General features: G+C 41.5%; 1 protein-coding gene across 1 annotated transcript in view; it reads left to right on the forward strand.

Annotated features, from left to right (window-relative positions):
- CATSPERB (cation channel sperm associated auxiliary subunit beta) overlaps window positions 1–14,479 on the forward strand; it is a 153,748-nt gene that overhangs the window by 114,633 nt on the left and 24,636 nt on the right. Inside the window, exons 19-21 of the mRNA XM_013003687.1 lie at window positions 4,463–4,602; window positions 8,991–9,188; window positions 12,004–12,114. Coding sequence (XP_012859141.1) covers window positions 4,463–4,602; window positions 8,991–9,188; window positions 12,004–12,114 — 449 coding nt within the window. The remainder of the gene's footprint in view (window positions 1–4,462; window positions 4,603–8,990; window positions 9,189–12,003; window positions 12,115–14,479) is intronic.

The following is a 14,479-nucleotide window of genomic DNA, read 5'->3' on the forward strand; positions in this document are numbered from 1 at the left end:
GTTAAATTCATTGGGGTAGAAGCCTTTGTAGTACTGTGTAATTAACCTCTTAATTTCATTAGGGAGTGTTGTATTTTCCCCCATTTCATTCCTCATCCTGGCTATTGTGATTTCCTTCCTTTCTTTGGTTAGGTTTTCCAATGGTCTATCAATTCTGCTAATCCTTTCAAAGAACCAGCTTTTTGGCTGCATTGATTTTTTGCATTGTTGTTTTCCCATTCATCTATCTCTGCCTTGTTTTGTTTTTTTATATTTCTTTTCTCTTGCTATTGGTAGGATTATTCTGTTGACTTTTCTCTCATTGCTAGATGCTTTGTGACAAAATGTCAATCATAAGTCTCTCTTCCTTTTTCATGTGTGCATTTATCACTTCCAAACATTGTCTGATAACTGTTTTTGCTGTGTCCCAAAGGTTTTGGTACATTGTATTCTCACTCTCATTGGCTTCTAAAAACTTCCTAATGTCATCTCTGATCTGGACCAGTACCTACTCGTTTTGCAGTAAGGAGTTATTCATCCTCCAATTATTTTCCCTTGTTTTTTTTTAACCGTCATTTTGTTGATTTCTAGCCTTATGCAGAGCGTTCCGAAAGGGAAGATTGAGTGATCTCTATATGCTCGAAATTACCCAGGTTCAACTTGTGCCCCAGGATGTGGTCTATCTTCGAGTATGTGACATTAGCACTTGAAAAGAATGTGAACTTTTTTGCATTTGGGTGAAAAGTTCTAAAAATGTCTATTAGATCAGGTTGCCTAGTTGTAGAGTTTTGTAGCTTCCTTGTTAAGCTTCTTTCCATGTGATCTTTTCTTAGAGAGAAGTGTATTAAAGTCATCTACTACTACGACTGTTGAACCTGTGATTTATTTTTTCAACTTTTGGAGCATGTGATCGACCAATTTCACTGGTCACTTGTTGGGCACGTATATATTCATTATGCTCACTTGTTCTTGGTCTTCTGTTCCCTTGAGCATTATATAGTGCCCCACCTCATCTCTTGTTATGACTTTCACCTTGAGATCAGTTTTATCAGAGATCAGGATTGCAACCCCTGCTTTCTTTGAATTTCCATTTGCTTGGTATATTTTTTGCCAGCCTTTAATTCTCAACCTATTTTTGTCTGCGAGCTTGAGATGGGTCTCTTATAGACAACAAATTGATGGGTTATATTTTCTAAGCCAGTCTGCTAGTCCGTGTCTTTTCATGGGTGCGTTCAGTCCATTGACATTCATACTTATTACATCCATCTGTGAACTCTGTGATGTCATCTTGTACCTTTTGTGTTGAGTATTTACCTACCTCCCTTCTTATCATTGTGTTGTGTGTGTGTGAGGAGTGTGTGTGTACATTCTTGCCATCTTTTCAACATTAAGTTCATGTCATCTTCCTGGCTATTTTTGATGTGTTGACCTCTGGGTGGAGTTGCTCCATGTGGTAGTCCTCTGTGCTCAGTGCTTGTTGTTCTTCTGACCACAGTGGGAAAGTAAGAATATTTTGTAGAGCTTGGTTTCTTTTAATCTTATTCTTTGAGATTTTCCTTGTCCAGGAGGACTCATACATCTCCATCAATCTTGACAGATAGTTTGGCAGGGTGGAGGATTCTTGGGTTGGCATTGTTCTCTTTCAACTCTTTGACGATGTTCCTCACTCTCTTCTCTTCTTCATGGTGTCTGCTGATAGGTCTGAGCATATTTTAATCTGAGTACCTTTATAGGTGACTACACTTTTCCCCTCACTGCTCTTATGATTTTCCCCTTTTCATCAAAGTTGGATAATTTAACTACTGTGTGCCTTGGCAATTTCTTCCTGGGATTCAGTCTACCTGGTGTCCTCTCTGCTTCCTGAATGGTTGCCCAATTCTCATTCATTAAGTTGGGGAAGTTTTCTTCCAGGAATTCCCTAGCTGTTATTGCAGTTGAATTCTTGGTTCTGTCTTGTTCTGGTAATCCAAGTATTCAAATGTTCCTCTTCATGGCATAAGACATTATACTTAGGTTTTCTTAAGCTTCTTTGATTAACTTGTTTGACTGTCTCTCCCATTTGTTGAAGTCTGCCCAGTTGTCCTCAAGGTCACTGGTTTGGTTATATACTTCTTCTAGTCTGTTAGTGATATCCGTTAACTTATTTGCTTTGTTACCTTGTCCCTTATCTCATGTATTTCCCTTTGGTGTTCGTCCCTTAACTCGTGTTTCCCTTTGGTGCGTGGTCCTCTATTGTTACATCCTTTTTCTGTGTTGCTTCACACATATCCTATATGACTCCAAGCAGCATTCTGAAGATTTCTTTCTGTGGTGGATCAATGTCCGGTTCTTCTATGCACGTAATTAGGTTCACTACTTCTTACGACATTGCCTTTGATCTCTCCTGTTTATCGTTAAGGATGTTGTGGCTGGTTGCTATTTATGTGTCATTTTAGAGGAGCCCAGTGCCATTTTCTAGAGAGTCAAAGAGCACTGACTTCTCTCTTTAAGAGACTTGTATGACTGCTTCTTTGAACTGCCTGCAGCTGACTGTGCTGGGAAGGTTGGGTTATTGCTTTATCCTCCTTTGGTTTCACTCTTTCCCTAACCAACTAGTATTCTGTTATTAGGAGGGAAAGTTTGATGCCCCTCTCAGGGAACACTGGTCGGGCAGTTGTGGGTCTGCAAGGATGGTGCTGTGCAGGATGATCTCACAGGAAGCCATGGTGGTGTGGCCCATGGTGGCTTGGAGCTCCTTAGAAAATGTGCAGGGGTACCCACTGCAACAGAAGTGCCACGGAGGAAGGATGGGTGTACCCACTTTGGTGTAGAGCACCGTTGATGGTGGGAGTAATTGCCATAGTTGGCAAGATTGCCATGGAGGTCCGGTGGAGGTTCCTGCAGGAGTGGAGAGGGCTGGGGGTGGGGGTGGGGGCTGCCTTAGACCATGTGAAGCACTGCAGAGGGTGGGACCAAGTTCCCTGAACCACATGGAGCACCGTGGAAGGTGAACACAAGTTCCCCCAGATGAGTGGAACACCACAAAGAGTGAGGAGTTGCCCCAGCTGCTTAGAGAGCCTTGGAAGGCAGATGGGATTTTCACCAGTCACTAAGGAGGCATAAGTTCCCCCAGGTGTTTTGGGGTTTTTTATGGGGGGGTGGAGGTGGAAGTCCCCCAGCCGCTTTGAGTGCAGCAAGGGTGGTGATTTGGATTTCCCCCAGCCATGTGTAAGGCCACAGAAGGTAGGTGTGAGCTTCCCCAGCTGGGTGGAGGGCAGGAAGGGTTGCCCTAGGTGGAGGGGAGTGTCCTGGAGGCCGCAGTAGCATGTGAAAGGAAAGAGAGAAGAAAGAAAAAAAACGGAGCCAGCCACAGCTGTGGTGGGAAAAAGAGAAGAGATGAGAGCGAAAAAAGTAAAGAAATAAATAAGCCTGGACTGCCTGACTGTGGGGCTGGAGTGGTTTAAAACTTGCCGAAAGGTTGCAGCAGTTGTGTCTGTGTTGAAGTATAGCCCTTGGGCTGGCCAAAGTAGCCCAGTGCCATCTGCAACTGTGGTGGGCTAAAGCTAAACCCCAGCCGACTCTGCAGTGTTGAGTCAAAAGCCCACAGTTCTTCAAAACCTAGAGGATCTGAGTCCACTTATCTTTATTACGCTCCTCCTGTGACCTGGAAGAGTAGAATATCCCTCTCAGTGGCTCTCCTATATTTATTTCCATGGAATCCCTCTGGTGTGTGTTATTCAGTCGCCATCTTGCTGGAACTTCTCCATGGTATTTTCAATATTCTTTGACAGTACCATAATTCAATTGTCTTTGAAAAATAGAACATGATTGTGAAAGTAGGAAGAAGACTAGCTACATATAAATTGATATTTATATTTACAGACTTTAGGGTGACTCTATCATAGATTCTATCTATATTCAAAAAGCCTGATTAGTGAAGCATTCCTAAATTGGTTTGACATGGCAGTTACATGATGTCTTGTCAACTTGCAAAGGGGTGGAGTCTAGCCTGTCCATCAGTTCTTAGCCAATGAGGCCACTGGGTAGGCATGGCCTTCTCATGAGGATTCTGGAAGCTCCCATCTTCCTCCTTGGAGGCAGGACATACTCTCCCTGTAAGGCATTCCTGTTGATAAGCCACATGGAGCCGCGCTGATGGAGCCAGTGTCCTGGAGCTGGAGGAGCCATGTGGAGTCCCACGCCAGCACTTAAATGATTTTACTGCCACTGGATCCACAGGACTTTCAACCCGCTGGCCTGTGATCTTCTTGCATTAGGTGTCATTGCATATATTGCATGAGTCTGAAGAGGAATTTATAGACTGATATCAGATATATTGGCTAATATTGGAATTATGGACTTGATCTGGGCTGAGATGTTTTCTTAATATACAATTACTCTTTTATATAAAGCTCTCTCTTATACACATATACATATCTATGAATTTGTTTCTCTAGTCCACCCAGACAAACACAAAGAGTAACTGTTGGCTTTGTTTCTACAGCTCTTAAAGCATCTGAAGTACCATTAATGCAAATATCAGTTGGAAACCCAGCTTTGCTAGACACCACTGTTTTATTCTTTTTTGATAATGCTGATAGCTATGAACTAAATGTGACTATGTTTACCAGATTTTTACTTCGGGTAAGATTTTTCTTTACTTGTGACATATTTCTCTGAAAAACTAGCAATTGTAGAAAATGTATAATACCAGCTAAAAATAGAGGGGAAGTTACATTTAATCCTACCAACTAAGGATGACCAAGCACTATATTTAATGCTTTGGATATTCAAAAGGAGTAGTGTCACTGAGATCATGGCTGAGAATGTTCCCAAAGTAATGACAGACACAAAACCACACATCCAGGAAACTAAGAGGTCACCAAGTAGAATAAATACACCCTTCCTCGCCCCCAACACACCTATACACATTATATGCCAACTTCAGAAAATCAAAGACAGAGGAGAAAATCTTGAAAGAAATCAGAGAGGGGAAAGAGCTGTGCTTATTTTGGAGGTGGATTGACACTGTGGCTGTAACAACAGGCTCAGGCATACAATTACATAACAATGGTAAGGATGGTGCAGGACCATCCGTGTTTCATTTGTTGGTCATAAAGTCACTATGAGTTGTAACCGGCTCCATAACACCTGACAACAACATTGTAGAATGAAGATAAAAATTCACACGGACAGCTCTTCTAAAACCATGCACCCAAGAGGGGAGTGGAATGCAATATGTAAAACCCAGTCCGGACCACATTTCCCCCAAAAAATCTGTTTACAATTGGTTTGAATTGGAATTCCAATAAGATCTACACAGTATGCATGGTTGTTTTACTGCCAACTCTTCAAAAGAGTCATGAAGAAATTCTACTATTCTTTAATCCCGTTTCTCCATGAACTTTTTGAATCCCTCTCCTATCTCTTATGCCTCTTTTACTCCAAGGTGCTCCCCATGCTTTGCTTCTTCCCTTGACATCAAACTTGCAGAGATCCGTTTCACTGTAGAATGTCAACCAACTCTTCTGAAGTCTCCTGTTTACCTCTTTGTGTCTTTACTTCAAGTATTCCACTATCTCCCATTGTTTTTCATAATAGATCTCTGCTTAGAGCTGTGGACAATGCCATCACCCACTTGAGATGTGTCTTTTAATTAAGAAAAATCGAAACCATTCATGTTGGCCATTTCTAATTGCTCTGATTGAATGCATGGGAGGGTTTGTTAGTCTGGGTTGACTAGAATAAACAAATCCAGGGAGACTCATATGTATACAAGAGAGTTTTATATAAAGAGTAATTGTACATTAAGAAAGCATCCCAACCCAGTCCAGTCCAAGACCATGAGTCCGATAATAGCCCATATTTCTGATGCCAATCTATAAAGCCCTCTTCAGACTCATGAAACACATGCAATGACACCGAATGCAGGATGATCACAGGCCAGTGGATAGAAAGTCTTTGGATCTAGTGGCGTTGTAAGCATCTCAGTGCTGGCAGGGGTCACTACATGGCTTCTCCGCTCCAGAGGTCTGGTTGCATCAGGTTAGGTCCATGTGGCTTCTCCAGCTCAGGGCACTAGCATACTTCCATGTGTCTTGTCAGCTGCAATGTCTCTCAGGGAGTGAGCCGAGAGAGAAAGAGAGAGAGAGAGAGAGAGGTGTCTCCCGTCTCCAAGGAGGAAATACCAGAATTCCCAGAATCCTGAGGGGAAGGCCATGCTCATACAGAAGTCTCATTGGCTATGATCCAATTGACAGAGTAGACTCCACCTCACCACTCTTAATCCTCCTAAGTCCCAAATTCACACCAGATGACGTAACTACCACAGTGGGGTTATGCCTTCTTAAGAAGGGGAACAAAAGTGAGTGTGTAAGTGCCCTGGGGAAAAAAGATCTTTGCTTGAACAGGGCAGTGGCCCAGCCCCAAGGTTCCATCAGGACCAACCACCCATCAAGGAAAATATCTCCCCTAGGAAGTCTACCACTGTTAAGGGAGCAGTCCCATTGTGTCTGGGAGGCCCAGCTTCACCCCAGTCCATCTCATTCTGTGTTTTTTCCTTGTATTTTTTTTAAGTTTATCCTAGCCTAGGTCTTCAGATGCCCTTCTACTGAGGTCCATTTATTGTCAGGCAGAGACAGTGGCCCAGTGTCCAAAGATTCTTGCCTTTTTGTTCATTCTTAGTATATGAACAAATATTTTATTTAGCTTGAAGGGGGGAAAAAATCAATAGCGCACTGCCTAGATTCATGTCTAATATCTCTTAGCAAGAATACATCCTAGAAGAATGACTACAGAATATGGGAACAGGGCAAAACCATTTTGCTAGTTATATAATCCTTTGTCGATTTGAGAGTGAAGGGTGGAGTCTAGCCTGTCAATCAGGTCATAGCCAATGAGCCCTCTGTGTGGGCCTGGCCTTCTCCTGAGGATTCGGGGAACTCCTGTATTCCTCCTTGGAGACAGGAGACACACTCTCCCTCTCTCCTGAGTCCCTGGGAGACATTGCAGCTGAAAAGACACATGGAACTATGCTAGTGCCCTGAGCTGGAGAAGCCACATGGAGACCCCTGCCAGTGTTGAGATGCTTACAACACCACTGGATCCAAAGACTTTCTATCCACTGGCCTGTGATCATCCTGCATTGGGCGTCATTGCATGTGTTTCATGAGTCTGAAGACGACTTTATAGATTGGTATCGGACAGATGGGCTAATATTGGATTTATGGCCTTGATCTGGACTAGGTTAGGATGTTTTCTCAATATTCAATTGCTCTTGTATATAAAAACTATCTCTGTGAATTTGTTTCTCTAATTTACCCAGGCTAACACAGCCATCACTATTTAAAAGTCTACTACATGGACAAGGAGGAAGTGGAGAGCCAACAAACTCAGAGGTAAGATAAGAGATCTGGAATTCATGGTGAGGAGGGCTTACAATGCAGGGTGGGGCTTGAACAAGAGCAATGTATCTGAGAGGAAATACTGAGAGCCGAATGGGGGGTGAGCATGATAATGGGATAGGAGGAAGGTGAGAGGAAAGAAATAGGAGGCAAAAGCTATTTATAGAGGTATAGCTATAGGCATGATTATATGTAAATATGTTAATTTATAATGAAAGGGATAGAGGCAAATGTGCATATATTTATATGATAAGTATTAAGATAGCAGACAGACTTTGGGCCTCTACTCAAGGCCTCCCTTAACACAAGAACACTTTGTTCTGATAACCTGGCACTCTGTGATACTCACCTTCCCGACACAATCGCTGAAGACAAAATGGGTGCATAAGCAAATGTGGTGAAGAGAGCAGATGGTGCTCGGCTATCAAAAGATATAGCATCTGAGGTCTTAAAGACTTGAAGTCAAACAAGTGGCCATCTAGCAGGGATGCAAATAAGCCCACATGGAAGAAGCACTGTGTGATCATGAGGTGTTGATGGGATCAGTTATCAAAAGCTCCAAAACAAGCAACCATATCAATGTGAAAGGGAAGGGTTGGAGTGGAGACCCAAAGCCCATATGTAGATAATTAGATATCCCCCCACAGAAGTGGGAATAAAGAAGGGATGATTCAACCAAGTTGTAATGTAGCACCGATGAATCACACATCATTCCTCTAGTTCCTGAATACTTCCTCCCCAACCACCACCACCATGACCCAGTTCTAACTTACAAATCTGCCTAGACCGGAGAACACACCTTGGTACAGATAAGAGCTCTTGACATGGGGAATTCAGGAAAGATAAACCCCTCAGGAACAGTAATGGGAGTAGTGATATCATGAGGATAAGGAGATGGCCAGGGAGGGGGAAGAGTAAGGAAGGGGGAACCCATCACAAGATTGAATATATAGCCTCCCCCAACCCCAAGGGGACGAGTAATAGCAATGTTGGTGAACGAAGACAATGGACAATGTAAGATATGAAATAACTATAACAGTATATAATTGATCAAGGATACATGAGGGTGGGAAGGTAGGGAGGGAAGGGAAAGAAGAGGAGCTTATATTGAGGGCTCAATTAGAAAATGTTTTGGAAATGTTGATCGCAACATATGTATAAATATGCTTAATACAATTGATGTATGGAGTGTTGTAAGAGCTGTAAGAGCTTCCAGTAAAATTATTAAGTCTACTACATTAGTACTTCTACTAATTAGGATGTCTACATTTAAAAAAAAAAGAAACTCCAAAGCACTTTAAAATTTCAAGCAGGACTTTTCGGGTTGTGTTGAGGGTTTGAAATTGTTCAAAAAGGAGATGCGGAAACATCATCCAAACAAATGTCCAAGGGATGATTCTTAATATGCGTTAGAGGGTACTTATGATATAAGTCCTTCTTGATCCTTACTCGTTTTCCAAATGTTTTCCCTCAACCAACTAGAAGAGCATGTATTCCTTCCTGGGAAAGAATGTACTCTCTGTTATTCTCAAACAGATCTCTACAGTCCAATGCATCATTCTTTTGCTATTGAAACTTCCTCTTTTGTTGAACACTGTGAATGACCTTCACTTCTTTGGCTATTTTCAGGGTACAAGTACACTCTCCATTACACTCTTGGAAGCATCAACCGACTGCTTTACTGCATCATTCCTACCCATCATTAAAACCAGCTGTAGCTACCTCAGATTCATGTATCATGTTCCTAGTCAACCTATCTCAGAAGAAGCCTTGAATAGTGGAAATCACACAGATGAGTTTGGGTTTAATATGATCAAGACATTGCCGGTAAACATTTCATTTTTAGAGTATAAATGATGTATTTCTCCTGTGCACTTGGCTGGCCATTCCATGTTAGCATTTTTCTTTTGAGATACTCACAACACGTTACAGTGAATGTAAAGTTGTAAAAACTTTCAGAGATAATTATTTTTCATGGAAATTGACTCTCATAATTATTGTCATTTTATGCTATAAAATAGTGAGACAGTTGTGAGTTTCTGCATTAGTTCAGTCTTTTGCCCTTACTTGGCTTCTCCTATGTTAATATGAGAAGGTAAGTCAACAAGTATTACTACAAAATTATAAAAACCTTTATTAAATAAAAATATCAAAATGTGAAAAGAAGATAGTGCTTCTTGGCATAGTCTCCATTTAAATCTATACATTTTTTTAAAATTCTGCAATTTTCAGTTTACACCAAGTCAAAACAGTAGTGTTGGCACCCTCCTGAGACCAAACTCATGTTCCTTTCAATATTCTTTATTTTGGGGGGGCAGTCTGATGTCACAAGATCAGATCATAGCTTGGCTGGAATAAGGGCTGCCAACAAAAGTCTAGTAGGCCAGTGCTGCTACCCTCAGAGAATGTGCAGGTGTATTGTTGTGTTGGGAAGAAATTCCTTGGTGAAACTTACCCGGACTTGTCACCAATACAGGTTTCAAGTCTCTCAAAGCATCTTTCTCATAATCCCCTGATTATCTTGTGTGTGCCCTCTGAGAAAACCTATCCAGATTACTCCTTTGGGATCTGTGATAGTTAGGTTGTGTGTCAGCTTGGCTGGGCCAAAATGCTCAGTGGTGTGACAGTTAAGATCTAGTAATTCCCTATAAAGTGATCTAACACAATGTAATCACCTTCATCATGGGATCTGCTTTGAGGAGCCAATCAGTTGTAAGAAGATTAGAGTGGGATCAATTCACATCCTTGGTGCAATCAATTGAGAAGAAGCTTCCTCAGGGGTGTGGCTTGCTTCTACTGCAAGTAAATGGTGTGGGGAAAGCTTGTTTGCTTTGTGCTGGGTCTGGATCCTGCATCAGGCTCATCCACCTCTGATTCTTGGACTTGAACCAGTAGCCTGCATTATTGCCTGACATCCCAGGACTTGCCAGCAGCCTGTCATCTGAGCTACTGACCCCAGATTGATTTGCTTCTGTGGCCACAAGCCTGCCCTTTCCCTGAAAATATTGGATTCATCAGCCCCACTTCAACAACTGTGTGAACCATTTTATTGATATTAATGTATTCATATCCATCTGTCCCAGCATTTCAGTTATTATTATAATTATGATACATGATAATAGCACATTATTATTGTTTTAGCTGGCATGTACACAGACATATATGAACTTCATTGGTTTTACTTCTCCAGAGAACCTAGCCAAAGACAGGATGTCAAAACACAGTAAGCAAAACCTTCTGAGCTAACCTCTCTGCTTGGAATTTCACAGCTCAGCAGATTCCTTAGGAAATCACTATTTTGACTTGGCTTATGTTAAGGCATCTGTTGGAATCGTGAGTTACATGTTGAGTTGTTAACCACAAGGTCAGCAGTTCGAAGCCAGCAGTTGCTCCACAGGAGAAAGGCTTTCTATTCTCATAAAAATTAAAATCTCAAAAATGTGCTTGACACAATGGATGTATATATGGATTGTGATAAGAGTTGTAAGAGCCCCCAATAAAATGATTTAAAAAAAAAGAAACATGGAGCTACGCTAGAGCCCTGAAGCTGAAGGAGCCACGTGGAGACCTCTCTAACTGAGATGCCTCTACCGCCCCTGGATCTACCCACTGGCCTGTGATCTTCCTGCATTCAGTATCATTGCATGTATTTTGTAAGTCTGAAGAGGAATTTATAGATTGGTATCAGGCATATGGGCTGATATCGGGCTTATGGGCTTGATCAGGACTGGGCTGAGATGTTTTCTCAATATTCAATTGCTTTTGTATATAAAGCTCTTTCTTATTAAAAAAAATTAAAATCTCAGAAACCCACAGAGTCAGTTCTCCCCTTCCCTTTAGGGTGGCTATAAGAATCAACTCAATGGCAGTGAGCTGAATTGAGTTAAATGAGACTAAGACAAGTGTAATACTGAGAGAAGTTGTCGACAACCAGCCACTGACCACAGAGGCACGCTTCATGATTTTTTCTGGGAATAAATCTAAGTATGTATGAACTGGAATATTTTTTTGTTTGACCCTCATATTTTGCCAGTTCCAGTCCACGGTCATGATTTTTAACTTCTGCCTTGTTAGAATCAGTGACTCGCAAGCACAAATTATTATTCTTTTTTAGACAACTCATTATCATTTTCTTTCTGGCAAAAGGGCAAATAGCCAAACTGGAAGGATTATTCACTACAATGCCACTAAGGTTATTTTATAAAATTTTAAACTTTAATTCATTGGCTTTATGTCTTTAGGAATAAGCACTGGGCTGCTGGCAGTTCAAAACCATCCACAGTCCTCAGAAGAAAGATGAAGCTCTCAGTTTCCATCAAGATTGACATTCTCAGAAACCCTAAGTGAGGTCACCATGAGTCAGAATTGCCACAATAGCAGTGGGGTTGGTTTGGGGTTATCCAGGCACTAAAAGTTTCTCTGACCCATTTATAAGTCTCAAGTTATATTAGAACAAATGGAGATTATTGCAATCTCAGAAAATGGGAAGGAAAGGGAGAGTAGAGAGGTATTGAATGAAGAGGAATTTCTTTAATTCCTGAAATGATGAGCAGAATGTTTACCTCAGATTCTTTTGTGGGGAAAAAACAAACTTTTTAATTAACTTAAATAAAATGTATCTTCTTTGCTTAATCACTTGCAGGTAAATTACAGACCTCCATCTAAAATGGGTATTGCGATTCCAATCACGGATCATTTTTACCATGCAGATCCTAGCCAACCTATACCAAGGAATCTCTTCCAACAGTCAAAGGTAAATTTCTTTTCCCTGAAAACATGAGTAAACTAGTATTTACTTGAATTCAAGAAATGACTCCGTCAAATTGCATACAAGCTGAAGTGCAGGGATTAAACGAGAAGGTGCATTCAGGACAACACTCCATCTGTCCCAGTAGGTCAGCTAGTAGTATTTGCCCTATTTTTTATTTTTTGTTGCAAAAACCATTTTATTGGGAGCTAATACAGATATCAATCGTTCCGTAGTTCGATCACATCAAGCAGTATTGTACAGTTGCAGCCACAGTTTCAAAATATTCTCCTCCTTCTTGAACTCTGTGATATCAGCTCCCCTTTTCCACTCAGGAGCCCTTCTTCTGCTTGCTGTTTCTATAAGTTCATCAATCCTGGGTTTCGTCCAATGAAAAACAGGAAAACATACAACCAAAATGCAAGAGTTTACCCCCCACGATGACAAAACACATCTGTGATAAATTTCAGTATGGTTAAAAAAAAACCCCACAAAAATTGTTGAAAACTAGATCTGGCCCAACGTGCATCAGATGGAAGATCAACTGACAAGGTTTTAACCATTCAAGTCAGGTTTATCATTTTGATCTTTTATTATCATCACTCCAATGCAGTCTCTTTGGTAACGGGTTTCCTCTCATCCCTCTATTATGGATAGAGGGAAGTCCCTGGAGACTTATTTCCTGTGTAGATCTCACAAACGTATCTTGGGCTTCCACTGCCATCCATAGCCTCCTGCAAACCAGACTCTCACCATGGAGGCTCTGATACTAGTCCCTCCCTTTGACTTCAGATGATAAGATTTACAGTCCTCCAGTTACTGATGTTGGTGTGCTTGTTATCTCACTGATATGGCTCACTGATATATCTCACAAGATGGCTGCTTGTTTGGAAACAAACCTTTAAGGCCCCAGATGCTATTTTACCTGATAGCTGGGCACCATCTAATTTCTTCACCACATTTTGCTTTAGTACCCGTATCTTCTGCATTCCCTTCCTGAGGGAGAGTATCAAGCAGGGCCATGATATAAGAACTAAGTATTCTTAAATTGGAGCTAGGATTTAGTGCAAGCCCAAAACCCATTCCTAGATCTGTTTGTTTGTTTTTTCTGCCTTTGGCTCACTATAGAGACCTCCTTGTTAATTTATGTTAATTTATTGATTATCTCCCTGGAGCATAAAGATCTTCTGTTAAATTGTCATTGATTAGCCACTGGTACTAATTTTTTAAAACATTGTTGAGAGAGGAATTTTGTGTCAATAGAAGGCTAACTCCATATCACAATACCTTAATTATTCATATGTACAACATATCCTTTCTTGGCTGGATGCTATTGCCATAAGCAATGGGAGTTGATTGTCAGGGAAAATTTATAGTGATATTGACTGAGTGTCAGTCACAGGTTTGCTGGAATAACATATCTTAATACATGGCATAGATGTAGTAAGTCAAGGATTATCCACCTACGGACAGTTCGATACTCTTGGTATAGCTGTCTTCTGCTTCTTCAAGCACCATGAATTTTCAGTCTTAAGTCCTCAGGTTACAAGTGGGTTTGAAGTAGAGTCCAGTTCACCTAGTTGAGTTTCTGTATTGGATCTTTCTGGTGTGGACTTTGGAGCATGTTGTGCACCTTGAAGATCTAGGATTCGATGCCCAAGTGTTCTATGGCACTTGGCTGGTTCCCCAGGATGTGCCCAGAAACTCAGGCCAATGTGGCTTGTTCAGCACATATTACTAGGGATACTCCCCACTTAGGCTACATTAAAGTATCTTTAGTGATTTTCCTCCCACTTGGAGGTCAGTCCTCCCCCCTTTTCTACCAAGAGCCATGTGCTTGTGTTCTCCCAGAGAAGTCTGCTCCCTTTCCCCTCTCCTGACGTGACTTTCCCTTCAGTATCCTTCATCCCTCGGATAGGGATGGCTACCTGTCCTGGGGGATGGGACAGGGCTCATCATAACTTTCCATGGCAGCCACTAAATAGTCAACATCCCCTCCCCCTCCCTTGACAATTTGATCCCAACTGACATGAGCTTGACACGAGGTGTGTGGTCCTCTTCTTATCCCACTGCTCCTACTGCTATGATTTACCTCTGTTTTCTGTCTTGGAAAAAAAAGGAGGTGTATTTTTTTTTCTACACCATTTTATTAGGAGCTAATCCAGACAGCATGCCATTCCATAGTTCAATCACATCAACCAGTATTGTAAAATTGCTACCTAAATCAGTTTCAAAACATTTTCTTCTTTCTTGAACTCCTGATAACAACGCCCCCTTATCCCTGCCCCCACCTTCCCCACCACACCCTCCAGGAACCCTAATTCTAGTTGTAGCCTCTATAGAGTCACCTCTCCTGGGTTTCATAGACCCA

The sequence above is a fragment of the Echinops telfairi genome, unplaced genomic scaffold (assembly GCF_000313985.2).
Source record: "Echinops telfairi isolate 266 unplaced genomic scaffold, ASM31398v2 ScPeMD7_18;HRSCAF=68, whole genome shotgun sequence".
In the NCBI taxonomy this organism is placed as follows: Eukaryota; Metazoa; Chordata; class Mammalia; order Afrosoricida; family Tenrecidae; genus Echinops; species Echinops telfairi.